Source organism: Rosa chinensis, chromosome 4 (genome assembly GCF_002994745.2).
Source record: "Rosa chinensis cultivar Old Blush chromosome 4, RchiOBHm-V2, whole genome shotgun sequence".
NCBI classification, from domain to species: Eukaryota; Viridiplantae; Streptophyta; class Magnoliopsida; order Rosales; family Rosaceae; genus Rosa; species Rosa chinensis.
Genome location: NC_037091.1, coordinates 36,166,523 through 36,185,699, shown reverse-complemented (window position 1 = coordinate 36,185,699; position 19,177 = coordinate 36,166,523). Strand labels below are relative to the sequence as shown.

The window sequence follows — 19,177 nt, the reverse complement described above, 5'->3', positions numbered from 1 at the left end:
TTGAATCAATATCTTAGTTGTTTCATTGCTTTCTGTGTGTTAATCCTTTTCATGTGACTTATATGCAACACTACTATCTGCATGTTTTGGCTTTCGAATTCTGAGAATTTTTCGTTTCATTTAAACACATCTTAGTTATCTATGCTAATCAAACACTTCAAAACATACAAAATTTAACAAGCATAAAGTAGAAATTCTACCCCGCGGCATCGCGCAGGTTCTCATTCCTAGTATTAAGCTAGTTGGCGATTGGTAATAACAATTGAGAATAAAAATTGTTGGAAATGACTGAAGCTAAACTTATCCACCAAATGATTTATTTTATGAAATTGCCCTTACTATCCAACTTTAGTTATCCCAACAGCCATCAATGGATCTTGAAGAATATTTTGTAAATATTTACTTTCCTTGTTTGTATAGATTAGGTATTCTGTATAATTGTAGGAGATGCTTTCCTATTTGGATTATTCTTGTACCTCTTTATAAACCTCCTATTTGGAGATGAATAATATTAAAAAATATTCCAAACATATCGAATCCTTGCTTTCTACTTGGTATCAGAGCAGGTTCAATCCCTGCACCATATTCCTCTAAAACCTGAAAACCGAATCTTGAAGAACTTCACAAACCACCCAAAACAAATTTATTCTTTTTAATTTGTTCTCAATCTACTCACATTGCAAGTTGTCGCCCTGCATTGTTCTCAATTTGCTGCCAGCACTGGAATCCGTAGCATAGCAGCATAACATGGGGGACAAGCCCTGTTGCAGCCGACAAGCTCAAGGGTCAATCCGCGCGCTCAAGCCGACAAGCACTGCGGCACTTCTGCAGCTCCTTTGTTTGTCAAGTGAGATTTTTTTACTTATGCTAAATGGAGGACAACGCTGCTACTCTTGCACTCCACAACATGCCACCAATCATCAATCATTACCATACCACCACTCAAGATAACTCAGCGTTTCCAACCGGCGTTGCTTTGAATGAATCTAACTACACCATATGGGCACCTCTTATGAAGATGAGGATTGGATCACTAGGAAAAGTCGGCTACCTCACTGGAGCCAGAGCTGCACCAAATTTAGACTCTGCTGAATTTGAAGTTTGGACCATAGAGAATGAAAAAGTGAAGAGTTGGCTGATTGATTCCATGGAGCCATCACTCATGAATCGGTATATCCGACTCCCAACTGCCAAAGATGTTTGGGAAGCAGTTGGGAAGACTTTTTATGATGATTCTGATGAAACCAAGATTTTTGAATTAAACAAGAAGTGGTTTGGAGCAAAACAGAATGGCCGGACTCTTCCTACCTACTATAATGAATTGGTGGGAATGTTTCAGGAAATTGATCAGCGTATGGCTTCTCAAAATAACACAGTTCAAGAGACCAATGCCATGGCACGAATGTGAGTTCATATGTTTTTGAGTGGACTTGATTCAGAGTATGATTGAGTCCGTGGTGAGATCCTACGCAAAGACCCGAAATTTGACTTGGAGCAAAGCTATGCGTATGTTCGAAAAGTGCATTCTGAGAGACAGGCAATGGGACATGCCTCTGAATCCTCTGCCATGGCCGTCCAAAGCAAATATGGTCCCTCCTCAGGCTTTTCAACTCCTCCACAACATCGCCCTCCAGGCAAAACAAATCCATATGCAAATACAAAGTGTCCGGTCTGTGGAGATTTGAGTCATAGCAAGCAACAATGCTATGAAGTGATTAGCTACCCTGATTGGTGGGATTTCAATAAGAAACCGCGAAAGAACCTTGGCAAAGCTATCGTGGCTACTACAGAGGAAACACAACCATCCAATGCCTCCGCTAATGTAGCCCAGTCAGGTATGAAGGATAAGATTTCTATGAATAGTTCTTGGATAATTGATACAGGTACATCTGACCATATGACCAATGATCCTAGTCTCTTAGAAAAGCTGAAACCCTCCTCTCAAAATATTGTTTCTACTGCTGATGGTACTCCAACTTCGGTTACGGGAGAAGGTTCTGTTGTCTTATCTAATACATTAACCCTTGATACTGTGTTGGTTGTTCCTTCTTTGGCACATAATCTCTTATCTGTTGGCCAAATTATTCTAGCACTAGCATGTATTTTGACCTTTTATCCCTCTTTCTGTGTGTTTCAGGACATTATGACTCGGCGGATTCTTGGTTATGGTGTTAGAAGGGGGAAACTCTACTACTTGGATTTGACAGAGAATGGAGACAACAGTTGTTAGGACAAGTGAATCAGGTCAATATAATAGAGAATGCTAAGGAAACAGTGTGGATGTGGCATTGTCATTTGGGTCATCTATCTTTTAGTTATCTTAAGAAACTACAACCTCATTTGTTTTTGGTTGTCAGTGATTCAGAATTTTGTTGTGATGTATGTGAATTGGCTAAAAGTCATAGAATTTCATATTCACCTAGTCTTAATAAAAGTCCTATTCCATTTCTGAAGATTTATTCTGATGTCTGGGGTCCTGCCAAGATCCCTTCTCTTTCTGGAGCTCAGTATTATGTGACTTTTATTGATGATTGTACCCGTATGACTTGGGTCTCTCTATTAAAGAACAAGAGTGATGTGTGTTCTATGTTCCAAGATTTTCATAAAATGGTGTCCACACAGTAATGACAGTCTATTCGAGTTTTCCAATCTAACAATGGTGGTGAATATGTTAATGGTCTTATGCAGGAGTTTATGCAATCACATGGAATTTGACATCAAACTTCAAACTCATATACTCCTCAACAGAATGGATTGGCAGAAAGGAAAAATCGACAGTTACTTGAAGTTGTCCGTGCCTCTTTGTTTAGCATGAATGTACCTCGTGAATATTAGGGAGAAGCCGTGAAGTCTACCGCTTACCTCATTGATCGAACTCCTTCTCGGGTAATTGAATTTCAAAATCCTCAGTAGAAATTTCAGAAACTTCTGTCAACTTCGTTGCTACCAAATCTTGAGCCTCGTGTGTTTGGGTGCGTAGCTTATGTTCACATTCCGAAGCCTCAACATAACAAGCTTGATCCCCGTGCCCGTAAGTGTATATTTGTTGGTTATGCGGAATTCCAAAAGGGTTATCGATGTTATGATCCTCTTACTGGCACTATGTACGTCTCTCTTGATGTGGCGTTTCGCGAGTCGTAGCCTTATTATTTAGGGGGAGTTTTAGAGTCTTCCCTTCAGGGGGAGAGAGATTGTGAAGGAAATCCTCAGGATTTATTTGCATTTGAAGAATTTGAAGAGTTAGCATCTTTGGAGTCGCGGTTTAAAGTTAGGAATTCTCAAACATCAGTTGGGGTCCTCAGAGGGAGATGGTGGACTGGTGAGAGATGGACATGTCGGTGGACCTGTGGGGCCCTCAAATGGACAGCTTTTTGGCCCTTGCCGACAACCTGACAAGCTTGACAAGCTAAATAATGTTAATGCTACCATCCCACTTTATGATCCTAGTGTTGATATTGCCAGCCCACGTTATGATTGATCAAAGAAGAAAGATGCAGCATGCCAAAGTAGTCTTGACTTGTCAAACAAAGACCCCACATGGCTTGAGGGTGATAGTGATACATCAATGCATCCTGGAATATATGGAACATCACAAATGGATGAATTACTTATTGGTCAGCCGAGTCGTGATATACCCAACAACAACAAAAAAATAATTCAGACTCCTCATTTATCAGAGTTCTTCCCCCTCTCTACATTGTCAACTGAAGAATCCGCTGCAAATGTTCCTTCTCAGGTACCTTCAATTCCAAACGAGTCATCTGGGATAGGTAATATTGAGTCTAGGAAATCATAGAGGACTACCAAGGGTATTCCTTAAAAACAATATGAACCAGACATCAAAACCAAATCTAAGTATCCTATAGCTAATTACATGTCTAACCATAGGTTTTCTGGGTCACATGCACTTGTTGTTGATCAATTATCCACTGTATCTATTCCTAGCAGTGTACATGATGCTTTGGCGGATCCTAAGTGGACTCAAGTGATGAATGAAGAACTAGAGGCTTTGCAGAAAAACTCGACTTGGGATATTGTGACTATGCCTGCTGGAAAGATGATTGTTGGATGCCGATGGGTGTTTACGGTAAAACCTAAAGCTGATGGGAGCATTGACAGGTACGAAGCCAGATTAGTTGCCAAAAGTTACACTCAGCGCTATGGAATTGATTATGAAGAGACATTTGCCCCTGTAGCAAAGATTAATACTGTTCGAATCCTTATTTCACTTGCTGCAACTAAAGATTAGCCTCTACATCAATTTGACATGAAGAATGCTTTCCTCAATGGGAACTTGGAGGAAGAAGTGTATATGGCCATGCCGCCAAGAGTTAAAAACTTGCCTTACAATACTGGCAAGGTGTGTGAGTTGAAGAAGTCTCTGTATGGTTTGAAGCAATCTCCGAGAGCTTGGTTTAGAAGATTCTCCAAGTGCATGAGGATGTTTAGATATAAACAAAGCAACTCGGATCACACTTTGTTCATCAAGCGTAGTCAGGGTAAGATTACTGCTCTGATAGTATATATTGATGATATGATTGTCACAAGGGATGATCTGAAAGAGAGGGAGGCTCTACAGAAGTATCTGTCTAAGGAGTTTGAGACGAAGGATCTGGGGCAATTGAAGTACTTTCTTGGAATTGAAGTTGCAAGGTCTAAGAAGGGAATTTCTTTGTCCCAACGTAAGTATGTACTTGATTTGTTAGCTAAGACCGGGATGCTTGATTGTAGTCCCATTAAGACACCGATCGAGATGAACCATAACCTTGCCATTTGTACAGATCAAGTTCCAACTGATAAAGGAAGGTACCAACGTCTAGTAGGGAGGCTTATTTATCTTTCTCATACTAGGCCTGATATTGCTTATGCTGTGAGTATGGTTAATCAATTTATGCATTGTCCCAGTGAAGAGCATATGGATGCAGTGTATCGTATTTTGAGATATCTTAAGATGACACCTGGAAGAGGATTTTTTTTTGGAAAAAAAGGGGGGTGAATTAGAAGTTGTGGGGTTCACGGATGCAGACTGGGCTGGTGATAAGACGGATAGGCGATCCACATCTGGGTATTTTACATTTGTTAGAGGAAACCTGGTGACTTGGCACAGCAAGAAACAGAAGGTTGTTGCTAGATCAAGTGCTGAAGCTGAGTTTCGAGGTATGGCACATGGAGTTTGTGAGAAGTTGTGGATTCGTAATGTGTTGAAAGATTTTGGTTTTAAACTCAAAAAAATATGGACTTGCATTGTGATAGCACATCTACTATTGAGATTGCTCATAATCCTGTTCAGCATGATCAGACTAAGCATATAGAGGTAGATCAACACTTCATTAAGGAAAACCTGGACAGAAAGATTATCCATTTTCCCTTCGTGCATACAGAAGATCAATTAGCAGATATTCTTATGAAAGGAGTGTCAAGAAATGTGTTTGACAACTCAATTGGCAAGTTGGGCATGATCGACATCTATGCACCAACTTGAGGGGGAGGTAGAATATTTTGTAAATATTTACTTTCCTTGTTCATATAGATTAGGTATTCTGTATGATTGTAGGAGATGCTTTCCTATTAGAATTATTCTTGTACCTCTTTATAAACCTCCTATTTGGAGATGAATAATATTGAAAAATATTCCAAACATATCTAATCCTTGCTTTCTACTAATCCGGCTCCTCTAAAGTGAGGAACCTGTGAATTTACTTAATTTCATAAAATCCAGACTCTTTGTAAAGGTCCTAAATTTGACACATCAATCTTCCACCAAATTTTTAATTTTTTACCTAAACTCTGGTTAACTTTACTGTTAACTATGGAAGAAAAAAATAAAAGTTTAGGATTTCTCGTCTCTACATCAAATTCTTTAACGAGCAGCGGTGCAGGGGTCCGTACATCTTAACTTGACATGATTCAATATATTCAAATACATAATTTTCAGATTATGGGGAATGTAGACTCAAAGATCATAGCAGAACTCGATATCGGCAGTTTGATGCTTTTGTTTTTGACTAGTTGGACTAGCTTGTAGTGGAGTTTGATAGATTCACATAAGTGTTTGATGAATTGACAAGCTGAAAATTTTTGTAATGAAATTAAATATGGTGCAGGTACGTGAACATGGAGTATGATATTGACCAATCTATTGGGGAAGCTCTAATGCAAGCTGCACAAGAAGTGGCTGAGGGGAAGCAATTGAAAGATCAATCACGTAATAGAATCGTTTCCAGATTGATTCATTTTGGATGAAACTCTAACTGCTTAAGCCTTCTATCCCGTGGTTTGTAGATAGTCTGAAACTCGATCTGTGGCAAACAAGCTTTCTTAACCCTGAGGAAGACAAGTTCTCATCAAATCAGCAAGAAGCGTTGTGGAGTTTCATAAACCTAAGAGTGGCACCATTTCGGAAGCAGCTCCAGTTATTTAGCAACAGCAGTTGCTCTTTCATTGCCTATTAATTATTAGTTATCTTTAGCTATGTATTATAAGAGGCAAAAGTAGCTGATTGCCTGTAGTTGTAGTTTGAAGTCCAAACATGGGAAATATGAACCTTCAGCCCTCTGTTAAGTTTTTGTTTTATTGTTTTTCTGTAAAATTTTTGTTCCGCTAGATTAGGCAGTCTAATACCCCCTTTAGCTTTAGTTAGTGTCTAGCATTTCCTTTTCGAAATTGATTTTCTTACAACCATTGAGCATTGGCAATGCTTTGTTCTTCATGGAAAATGAGCAATTGCCTAGGTTGTAGAAGTCTAGCTTACACTGCTTCAGATGTTCACTACTTCAATCCATAAACGAGATATAATGAAATGTTAAAACTGAAAGGCATGCCTTGAAGTCAAATGAAAATTTCTGAATTTAATACTCTTTCAAACTTCAATACCCCACATAAACTTGAGTGTAACAATACTCCCCTCCAGATTTATGAAACTTCTTTTTGTAGCAACAAAATATAAAAACTGAGGTACAACAATCTGCAACTAGGTTTCGACAGACATAAAGAAGATTACTATGTGTGATAACCAACTAAACGGGTAGACAATTGTTTCTTTCTCTTGCTTGATGGCAGAGCTCCTTGATCCTATATCACATGAAAAATAAAAAATATTATATTCTATTGCATATGATCGTAAACAATGGTTTGATCTTAGAAATCAGTTTCTAATAAATAAAGATTTGGCAGAAGGAAGCAATTGATATGATGGGCAATATATGATGAAAAGCAAATGCTTAAGAGTGATGTCTCTAGGAGGAGATCTATCTCTATCCCTCTTTGTCTCTCCTATTATCCTATAACTTATACCATGCAAAATGTCAATGATTCTAAAACTTAGGTAGAGATACAATCTTGGTCTGCAAATAATAGGAGAATTCTAACTGTTAATACAAAACAAAGCTGCACAAAGTACCATATTGTATTTCATACATGTCTACTTCCAATCCTGAAGTTTACAATTGCCAAGCATCTAAGATGTTTCTATGTTTTTTATTTCCAAAAGTGTTATACATAAGATCAACACACCCAATCCCAATTCTCGTCCACCTAAAAGCCTATTAGAGCTATTCACTAGCTCATATGTAGTATGGAATACAAACTAAATGAAGAAGTGCAAACTCATTCTTTCCTTTTATTTTCACAACAAATAATCCAAATACTCATCCAGAAGAATATCGAAAAAACCAATTCAGATTTTACTACCTGAGATCCTTGAGGTAATGATTGATCCTTATTAGACAATCTTGTATTTCTCTTTCTTGATGGTTGAGCTTGATCCTGTTTGACAATAGAGAAGAAATTTTAAGGCCACACACACACACAGAGAGATATATATATATATATATATATATATATATATATAGTGGTGTTCACCTGGTCAATTGCTGACCAAAGAATTTATGCTCAATAACCCTTAGATTTACATCAAAGGGTGGTTGAGCATTATTTTCTTGGTCAATAACTGACCAGGTGAACATTTTCGTGTATATATATATATATATATATATATATATATATATATCTCATGTGTGCATCATAACAACCCTCTTTTGAGCCCAATTCTGACTGTAGTAGTTTTCCATCTATTCGACTCTTATTTGCATACACATTTTGAACCCCAAAACCAATTCGTCCTCCGTAGTTACGCCAAAATTCAAAAGGGATAATGATCATTCACCCAATTTATATCAAAATACATCTCATACACTCCACCAACTTATCTTTATCCCCGCTCACACAAAACTTTTTCCTTTCTTTTCCCAATTATTCATTTCACTTAATAAATATTCCATTACCTACCCTTTCCTCTTGCACCATCCTTTTCTTTTATTATTTCCGTTTTACTATTACTACAGTGAACAGTATTTTATTTTTATGACGAAGCGTGGTGGACTCATATCTTGAAGTTATTTGTTTAGATAGCAATTACAGTTAAAAATTCATCCTCTATATTCAAAGGTAAACAGTTAATACTTACTATTCATTGTTTCAATTTATTCCATATTAGATTTACTTGCTATTTGCAACATATCCAAAATTAGCAGAAGAAAGAGAAAAGTTAAGAAAGCTGAAAGAGTATAGATCTAGACTTAAAAGAGAAACTTCAGATTATTGAGATATTATCTTTATAGTCCAGAAAAGAATTTATAAAGTTGAGAAAAATATTCAAGATATCAAAGATAGTCTTAAAGAGGAACAAAAACCTCTTGATTATTTGAACATTGGTTAGATCCGCAAATCACTGATATGAGAGCTTGCTGAAAAAACTCAAAGGGAATCCCCAATGGGGATAATGTTTGAATTAATATTAGAGAAGTTGAATTCGATGAGAAACATCAGAATTTGATAAAAGAATTATCTAGATGTCAAAATCATCTAGAAAAAGTACCAGATATAATCTCCCAATTAGAAAAATTGAAATACAAACTAGATTATATCAAAGAACTTCCTAAAAGGGAAGAAGAACGGCTAAAAAGTGTTAGTAGAAAAATCAATGAACAGTAAGAAATGCTAGATTCTATGAAAAACTTACCAAAGGATAAGAAAAAACAACTCCGGTAAAATCCAAAAAATCTAATGGATTCAAATCATTAGAAAAACTTGAGAAGAATCATGTTCCGAACATGATTTTTCTAGAACCTTCTACTAGTCTGACTAGTATAAAAATATAAAAAACCAAAACACTTGATAGCAAGAGATGTCATGATGATGAGCATCTTTGAAAAAAAAGAAAGGAGTACAACTCCTAAATGTAGAAGAATTCGGATACAATGAAATAGAACAAGAGGTAAAATACTCCGCAATTCCAATATTAGATTTCAAACAAATCTATAAAAGATAGGAAAATTTGAATCGATAGATAGCCACCACTTCAAATTATTGGAATTTACAACTCCAACTACAACAAGAGAAACAGATCTCTTAATGATCACTCCTCAAGAAATTGCCAAAGCCAAGGTAAAAAAATTGTCAATTTATGCATATTGGAGTAGTCCAAGTAGGCATAAAACTTCTTACCCAAGATGGCATAAACTGTTCAATTCTATCTGTCTTACAAAATAATAGGCTAACAGATTTTCAACCCAGTCTGTTAGAAACACTTGAAGCATCTTTATGCAATCAAGTGGCATATATCAATTGCTTTCCAAATTTCTCAACCAGCTTGAAAGATGCAGCTCACTGTCTGAGACTGAGAGTCAAGACAAATGACATAACAATGAAAGAAAATATGCAAGAATTTGCAATAGTATATAGAATATACTATAAACTGATGAGCACTACAATAGAGCCTAAGACAAGGATATCAAATATCCCAGATCTTACTACTGGATTCCTCACCAGCCAAAAGAACCATTCACAACAAATTCACAAGGTTACTTGGAATGAAGTAACTTTCCCTATAGAATGGAAATTATCTGGTCCAAAGAAACCACCAGAAAGTGCAAAATCTGCAATTTATGAAAGCAGAAAGACTGGGGATATCAGTCTAAAATTTGATGATCACAAAAAAAAGTGATGCATGTCCTGAAAATATCAAGATAAATAGAAGTCTCAGAAGATGCCATAGCACAAGAGAAGCGAGTACTAGTGGCACAAAATTTGTTGTAGAAGAACCAACAGATCATATTACTAAGGAAGAACTAGAAGCTAATATAAATAGACCATTACATATGCTTAAAGCAAAAAAGCTCTATGAACTTTATAATGAAGCAAAATATAAGTAATCGAAGAAATAAAAAATTTCAAAGAAGGAAAGGTAAGAAAAGTCATTCCCCATCAAGATGTTTGTAGAAATGGAAGACGGAGAAAGCTCAAATTCCAAAACTTTCATCACTAGAGAAAAAGGAAAAATAAAACTCCCTATACAAAAAGCTCCCATAGGAGAGAGGAATTCTCAAAGATTTATCCCAGAGGACAACCTGCCTAGGGTGCCAATCATAAATATGGTATATGGCTAAATCTAGACAAAGCTCTAGATAAAAGAAAAGCTATTGAACAATGGGTACACAGCTTCATGATGGCTTATGCTCTCACCCTTGGAAACTTTGAAGCACTAGACCTCAGATATATTATGAAACTACTCTCACAGGAGTAGCTAAAAATATTTCCTATCCTTCAAAGATCGAAACCGATAGAGGAAGAGAATGGTTAGAAGAGATAAAGAATTCGAAGTCTCCGTATGATTTTGCAGTACCCATGTATGATCAGTTCTGTGAAGATCTCTCAAATATAAGTAAAAGGCTAAAAAAGTGGCCAAATCAAACATTTATGCTCTCAAAATTTGCGACATGAGATATTTTGAAGAGTATCTAAATGAATTCCAAGAATACTACTGTACAATAGGTGAACTAGAAAACAATGATCTAGTAAACCTATTACACAGAAAATTTCAGAAACCATAGAGAACAACTATAAGAGAAAGTATAGTTGAAAAACTAATTGAAAAAGATTTTCAGTTGAAGGAATTGCAGACAGAATCAGGCAATTATTGAAGAACAATGCAAAACAAATCTTAGAGCTAAAATGGTCAAGAAACAACTCAAAGGAGTTGAAAACTTCTATTATGGATACTGGATATGCCCACCAACTGGGAACGTCATGAATCCAAATTCCATAAGAAAAGAAAAGAAAATTATTACTTAAAAAGATTCAAAAAGAATGAAAACAAAAAAAGTGGAAGTTTCAGGAAAGCTCCAACTTCAAAAAATAAGATGGAGACCCCAAAAAGAAATTCTTCAAGAAAATGAAGAAAACAACCATAAGAACAAACCAGAAAAGAAAGCATGCGGATGCTGGCTATGTAAAGCTGAAGGACACTATGCTAATGAATGTCCAGAGAAAAATAATAGATCTAAAAAAGCTCTATTTGAAGAATATGAGCCTATAGTGGAAATAGGAAATATGAAAGGCTATGAAGTAGTCTATTTTAATGAAGAAGATGACGACAAGTAAGCTTACTCTACCTAGTCCGAAGAAGATGAATCCTTATCCGATTTTGAAATTGATACTGAAGTAGAATTTTTAGAATCAAGATAGATGAATATTCTTAAAGTAAAAAACTGGGAAGAAAGCAAGACAGAAGAAATAATGTCTTCATATCAGGTTAACCCTGGTACATTTATTTGTGACTATTGTTTATCATGAAAAGAATGAACTTCTTGTGTTTTGTGAAGAGTCAAAAAAGACTTATCACAAAGAATGCTTCATAGCAAAAGCAAGAAGAAAAACAAAAAATGGTAATATAAGCCAACTGGTGGAACAAGAATACGAAGAATATTTCTATGAACAAATAAAAAAGAATTTAGAAGTTTTGATCCAAAAAACTATCTTCTCCAAAAATAAAGGAAGAAAAGATAGATGAAAATATAGAAATAATTGAACCAGAAGAATGTAAACCATTTGTACCACATGAACCGGTTCAAGATGAGATTCAACAATAAAAAATCGTCCCTACCAGTCGACACAGCAACTACATAGAGATAGGATTAAAATTTCCTAATCACAGAAAATACCATCTACATGCATTTGTAGATAATGGATCAGGATTCCCAGTTGTAAAAAAATTTGCAATTCCAGAGAAACTCTGGAAAGAAGATGATAAAAGAAAACCTACTGGTGTTCAATTTGACGAAAGCCATTTTACCATGAATGAGATAGCTAAAGATGTTCACATCACCATTGGTGGAGAAACATTTATCATCCACACTCTTTGGCAATCGGAAGGCCAAGGATCAGTTTTCCTGTTGGCCGAGAAATGATTGCCTTCTCCAACAGAGGTTTGTTCAAGATGAAGAAGGTATGGGCTTTAGAAAAGGAGATAGAATGTTTTGGGCCGATAAACTTACCTAACCAAAAAGTATAGTAGGTTCAAACTTTACTACTCAATATCAGACATCGCAATGAAATAGTGGTGATCATAAGCCCTGCAAGCCCAGATTTGAACTTGTACTTCAAATTAAGCAATAAAAAGAATTGCTTATAGAAGATTCTGCTTTTTCTGAAGAAGAAACTAGCGAAGATGAAGAAGCTAGTTTCATCTATGAAAATAACCTCAAGCATTTCCAAAATAATCTTGAATTTCAAAAAATTTCTACTCTTGATAAAATCAAGAAAATGCTCGAACATAATATAGATGTCGACCCTCAGAAATTTTGGGAATAAGACCCAGTGGTCTGTGAATTAAGATTACATGATATGAATGTTATATGTCATGTTAAAGCCATTTCTTAATATAAAGAGGAAGATAAAAAAGAATTCAGAAAAGACATAGAAGATCTCCTGAGAAAGAGATTAATTCGACCATCACTACAAGAAATCTGGGCTTTTACATCCTAAAATTTACGGCGTGCATATTATGCGCGCCGTAAAAGACTCCTCTCTGTAGTCTTTTACGGCGTGCTCCAAATGAGCGCCGTAAAAGACTCCTCTTGCTTAGTCTTTTATGGTGTGCTTTGAATGTGCGCCGTAAAAAAATTTTTAGTTGGTCTTTCACAGCAGGCTTTTAATACGTGCCAAAGCACGCCGTAAAAGACTTTTCTAGTTGGTCTTCCACGGCATGCGTTTAGAGTGTGCCCTAAATAAGTGCCCCACATGTTTTGAGAACCTGCTTATTTATTTCGGCTAAAATTCTAATCTCCCACCCAATCGACCTCTTACTAATAAACCCAATCTTCACAAAACAAACGCCAGACCCAAACCCTGACATTATCAGCCATCCCTTCCTCTCTCATCTCTCTCCCCTTTCTTCTCTTAATCCTTGTTCAAACTTCAAACTAATCCAATCATCCAGTTATCTGGGCAAATAGCTCTCTCTCATCTCTCTCAAACTGAATTGGGGTTTCTTTCAGATCTGAGGTGAATCGACAAGAAAATCTGATTTTGCGTTTGGCTCCAAACTAATTTGGGTTTCTCATCTCACCTACTTGGATTCCGCTGAAGTGGACATAGCCTTTTAGCGATGGTCATACATGGTAACCCTTTATTCTGCGTTATTTAGTTCCTCGATTTCTAGAGTTTCTCTAGTTTTCCAAGGACGCTCTGGTTTACAGTGAAAAGAAACAGCAATTCTAAAGCAGAGCGGTGGCTGCGGCGGAAGGAAGAGGAAGGATGTGAGCTCCGAGGACGAGTCTTCTAAGATGGCTTCAATCTTTTTACTGGTCCGTGAATTTCAGGCCTTAAAGGGCACTCTAGTTCGGCATGGATTTACCTTTCAATCTGAAACAGACACAAAAGTTATTCCAAAGCTTGCCAAATATGTCTTTGATAAAGCTAAAGAAGGAGAAGGTAGTTAACATGTCATTGAAGTGTGTTAAAAGCTTTGCTTCCTAAATATTTGTTACGACTTGGAGTCCAAAATTTAAGCTTTACATTTTGCACATGCACAATTGTAATATCTGTATTCGTACAATTATTGTTTTTAGCGAAAGGATCTCATCAACTGATAATATTGATAGCTGTTTGGTTTAGCATGTTCAATTCTTTTTAAAGTTAAATAGAAGATTTTACTGAATGTAAAAGGTTCCCATTTATTCTGGTTTAACATGTTCAATTTATTCTAGATATAAAAGGCTTCTAGTTACATTGGAGAAAATATCTCATATTTCATCTCTATTTGCTAAAAATAATGGCAGGGAAGTGATTTTGGACAATAGGAATTGAAATGCTCAATTAAAATTTATATGTTCACTCTCCTGTACATGCAGGATGAAGTTTACGTAGTTTTGTTGCAGGTAGCATATAAAGCTAGTCATGGCTTCTTGTATATACCCACAAATGCATTTCCTTCTGATTATAATGTTTTGTTGAATGTTTATCTGAATCTTTTCACATACTCCCCAAAGCACAACCTGCTGTAGTGATATTTTGCTTACGTCACAGGTGACCAAACTATCACATTTAGTCAAGTAGTGCATGAGGTTATGAGGCATCCTGAAGGAGCCTATGCGCTGATTTTTAAAAGCCGGCATTATCCAAATGAGTTGATTGCTTGTAAACGTGGCAGTCCGTTGCTCCTTGGTGTGAAAGTAGGTTGCTTTTGTCATATATACTGTAACACCTGAGGCTAAAACCTTTAATTATGCCTATATTCCATAAATTTTTGTTTAGTAATGCTTTAGCTTGTTTTGGTGCGTGTTGTGTCTGGCGTAGTTTCTTTAGTGAAAATAGCATGAGTCTGTTCTGAATCATAGCCTCATAATTTGATCATCTATATCTACTGTGTCTAGAATGCTTCATTTTGGTTGTAAATCTTATTGAACTGTCTGTCTGTATCTCTTCCTCTCTCTCTGGGCATGGCTGACCTTTTGCTAATGTCAGGAACTTAATGAAAATGCTAGCAATGGTTCTGCATTTCATGATGATAATTTCCTTTCAAAAAGTGGACATCCTAAAGAACTCTTCTTGTCCAGTGATGCAAATGCCGTAGTTGAACACACCAAAAAGGTTTTGGTGATTGAGGATGGTGAATTGGTTCATCTTAAGGTAATTCATTGAGTATCTTCTTTTATTAAATTTAAGCACTCTTTGTGAGGAACTACATAACCTACTGTTGTACTTTTATTTGTTTTTATACCAACCACTCTTTTGTAAGCTTCCATTATTTCCTAGTTGTTCTAATACGGATGATCAAAACTGAAAGTTGCATGTAAGATGCCTTTTTAAATTTTTTTTTCGAGTTTCCTTCAGCATGTCCTCAGTCCTCATTCTGTCTTGGTGGACCTATTGGAGCTTCAGGGCCTTGGGTTTTACCATACCAATATGTTGTCATGCCAAATTATTATTAATACTGATTTCCTTGGTATTTGTACTTATTTCTTCCGAAGCCTGAAGTAGGAATTCATAAAATGTTTCAGGATGGACACGTGTCAATCCTAAAGTTTGCTAATTTCTATCATTCTATCACTGTATCTTATGTTTATTTGAACTGGACGAATGCATTCAAGGAGAAAAATGTCAACTCTTTGTCTCTGTTAAGTCACAATGGTCAAATTTAGAGCTAAATGCAGTTTTACTTGCTGAGACTTTCGGACATTGATTCTTAGTTTTGTTGAACTCAAAGTTGTGGGTATGTAAAGTGTAGATATATGCTTTCTGCTCTGTGTTTAATGTGTTCTGTAAGTACAATTAGGAATTATATGGAGTATCTGTAGGCACTTTTCCAACCATTGGGTGCAATTACTTGATAATGATGGTGAAGTAAAATGTGTGTTTATGGGTTCAAGGAAGTGATGCCCTTTTCGTTTTATATTTGTGGCAGGTGCCCTATTGCTTCATTTGATTTGGATTGTCAAGTATTAAATAAGTTATTCTTTCGTTGGAATTTAAGCCACAACCTTATTAAAGGTTTGCATACTCGCCCATTTTTGCAGTTTAATGAGTGTTAGAGTTTAGTCATTACCCTTTTCTGTGAGCTACAATGAAAAGTTTTAAGCTTTTTCTTATTTTTGTTTGCAGGAAGCAGAATTCATAAGACATATCGACTCAAAGCTGGCTTTTGGGAATCGATTAAATCTTGGTAATTGTTGATATCCACTTTTACTCATGATATGAATACTACAACATGACATATCTGCTTATAATTTTCACACTGAATGTGGAAGTATTTTAATTTTGTGAGCTGTGCCACATTATTGTATTTTGTTTTATATACATTAATGTGTTGAAACTGCTACTATTTATGGGTCACAAAGTATGAGCAGCAACTTTTTGTTCTTCTTAACACGTATAAAATGATGTGGTTGAAGCTCCTCTGAGTATGTTGAGTAAATGTAGTGTTTTTGCTTGAGGGCAAGTTTGGTTTTTGATTCGATCATCAAAGTTTGATTCTTTTATGTGTTTAGTGAATGTAGTGTTTTTTGCTTGAGGGCAGTAGGAGATAGCTTTCAATCTTATTGAAGAACTGTGCATTCTATCATTTCGTATCAGCAGTGGAAATTAGCCGGACTGTTTTTGTAGTTAAGAAATGTGCATTGTATCATTTCATATCAGCAATGGAAATTAGCCAGACTGTTTTTGTAGTTATAATGTTTTATGGGATCGTCTACAATACATTAATGTACCGATACATTAAGTAGACTAGGTTCAATACATAGGTAGACTAGCTCAATACATGGGTAGACATGCATGGAGTTAGTCTACCCTTGTACTGAGCTAGTCTACATATATATTGAACCTAGTCTACTTGATGTATCGGTACATTAATGTATTGAAGTATTTTCCATGTTTTATTGTGTACTTGAGAAGAGTTGTGTTTGTAAGGATAATGCTATGACTTGCATGTCATCTAGCAATGTTGGACTCCAAGTAATTACTGTATACCTTCAGTGCAGTTTTTAGTCAGCATGTCTTTACACGATACAACATTTTGCTTTATTTGCACTCATTTAACCTTAGGAGAGAAGGATTGGAGGGTGATGAGCTAAGAAGGAATTCTGATGTCATGGAGATCCTAAAGAAGACAAGTTTCCAAAGGTTATTGGCTCTAGCGCGTTGAAAACCCCATAAACAACCCTGGAGCATGAGTAAGAGTTTTGCTGATCAACTATTGATTAAAGACTGATTACAACTTAAGCATATGTAAAAAAATGCATGGTAATTTTATCCTCTTTCTAAATAAACTGGTTTAAATAGTATGGTCTAAATTTTATCTCTTAACTATTTGTTTCACTCTCCTATTGAGTACAGATCAGTTGAAGCTCTCAAAACCACTCTGGAAGGCTCCCTCCTAATACCAAAGACGAACGATGCAAGGTCTGATCCTTTCTATTTTCGCCAACTTTTTTTTTACTGCTTTTGGTCTGTTTAGTGTGGAACTGAGGACAGTTGCTGATGACAAATTGTAGCCCTTTTTTATGGTTTAAAATTCCTTCATATGAAATCTTATTAATGATGCACTTTACGGATTGTAAATTTAGTTTCCTACATAAGAAAACTTTGATGTAGTTTCACTATACTGTGTTGCACAAGTTGAATCTATATTGGCAGGTCGGTATTAATTGAATAGGTTGCCTTTGCAGGACAATGTTGCACCTATATATGTAATGGTACCCATGATCACAGGAATATAGCATTTCCTGCGTATAAAGCTTTTGAGGCTGTCGCGGTTGCTTTCCATAATGGTTATTTTTCCATTTCCTGCCTATTGATAACATCCTTGTGTATTTCAATCAATTATCGTCTTACAATGTAAATATGACATTTGAATATAATATGAGGGTAATATGAATATGAGTATATGACATTTGAGCAATATAAATTTTTTTTTTGTTTGAAAAGACCTCATTTACGGCTCGCAGAGTGCGCCTTAAATAGAAATTCAGTCACTCTTTTACAGCGTGCAGGAGTATGCCTTAAATAGGAGGTCTTTTACAGCATGCAAGGTGGGCCGTAAATGACCTCAATCACATTTGTGGAACCACTTTTACAGCGCGTTAATTATTCTTTTATAACGCATTTTTGCGCGCCGTAAAATACTACATGTCTTTTACGGCACGAGCTTTTACAGCGTGTTTTGTGCGCCGTAAAACTCGCATAGTGGGCCGTAAAAGACCATTTTTGGTGTAGTGCATCTACTAGCCCTCATCATGCTCCAGCATTCTACGTAAGAAACCATGCAGAAAATGTTATAGGAAAAGCTAGAATGGTGATTGACTATAGAGATGTCAATAAGAAGACCATTAAAATGGTTATCAAATAGCTCAAGCAAGAGTCTTGATCAATCAGCTCAAAGGAGCTAAAAGTCTTTTCAAAATTCGATGCAAAGTTGGGTTTTCGCTAAGTCAAGATGCATCTGGATAGTATTCCCCTTACTACATTTGGAACACCATAAGGTTATTATGAATGGTTAGTAATGCCCTTTTGGCTTAAACAAGCCCCTTCAATCTTCTAGAGAAAGATGGATGACATCTTCAAACATGTTGCTGAATTCTGTGTCATCTATATTCATGACATCCTGGTCTTCTCCAAGAACAGAGAAGAACACATGAAACACTTTCACGAGGTGGTTAAATTGATAATTCAGCATGAAATCATCCTAGGAGAAAAGAAAGTCTTCTTTGTCCTAGATGAAGTTGATTTTCTTGGTATAAATATCAAGAACGAGGTAATAAAACTCCAACCCCACATCCTCAAGAAAATCTGGAAGTTTCCAGATAAAATTTCTGACGCTAAAAGTCTAGAGAGATTTTTAGGAGTCATTAACCATGTGGGAGATTTCATTCCCAAAATCTCGGGATTAACATCAATATTATCTAGAAAAACAAGTTTCAAAAGAAAATGAAATTTCACAGAAGATAATGAAAAAATTGTGAAGCAGATAAAAGCCCTTTGCAAAAACCTCCCTCCTTTCCAACAACCAGAAGAAAATGATGAAAGCATTCTCCAAACTGATGCTGGAGATAATTACTGGTCTGGTGTTGTTCTAGCAAAAACTCCAAGGAACTAACATTGAAAAGATCTGTAAATTTTGTAGCGGCAAGTTCAGCCCTACAGAACAAAATTATCCTATAGGAGAAAAAAAAATCTTGGCTGTTAAGAAAATAATTTTAAATTCTCCAACTTTTCTAGAAAAACCTTTTACTGTATGCACCGATTGTGCTAGAGTAAAGAAATTTAAAATTTTTAAACTTGACAAAGCTACTGATAAAGGAAGATTAGCAAATTGGCAATTATTTCTTAACCAATATGATTATAA

General features: G+C 36.0%; 1 protein-coding gene and 1 long non-coding RNA gene across 2 annotated transcripts; both read left to right on the top strand.

Moving 5' to 3' along the window:
- The first annotated feature begins 13,240 nt into the window (after positions 1-13,240).
- Positions 13,241-15,778, top strand: LOC112200044 (glutamine--fructose-6-phosphate aminotransferase [isomerizing] 2). Its single transcript, XM_024341045.2, has 4 exons — positions 13,241-13,770; positions 14,365-14,510; positions 14,803-14,967; positions 15,743-15,778. The coding sequence occupies exons 1-4, from the start codon at positions 13,623-13,625 to the stop codon at positions 15,761-15,763; spliced, it is 480 nt and encodes a 159-aa protein (XP_024196813.1). The 5' UTR covers positions 13,241-13,622; the 3' UTR covers positions 15,764-15,778.
- Positions 15,779-16,841: 1,063 nt separating this feature from the next.
- LOC121052973 lies at positions 16,842-17,714 on the top strand. Its single transcript, XR_005810427.1, has 3 exons — positions 16,842-17,076; positions 17,170-17,235; positions 17,502-17,714. It is a non-coding gene; the product is annotated as an uncharacterized LOC121052973 (long non-coding RNA).
- Positions 17,715-19,177: the final 1,463 nt, after the last annotated feature.

Excerpts from the sequence above, each read along its gene's own strand:
- LOC112200044 (XM_024341045.2), top strand. The coding sequence starts at position 13,623 with ATGGCTTCAATCTTTTTACTGGTCCGTGAATTTCAGGCCTTAAAGGGC. Across the intron at positions 14,511-14,802 it reads CGTTGCTCCTTGGTGTGAAA|GAACTTAATGAAAATGCTAG; the intron begins GTAGGTTGCTTT and ends TGCTAATGTCAG. Across the intron at positions 14,968-15,742 it reads GTGAATTGGTTCATCTTAAG|GTGCCCTATTGCTTCATTTG; the intron begins GTAATTCATTGA and ends TATTTGTGGCAG.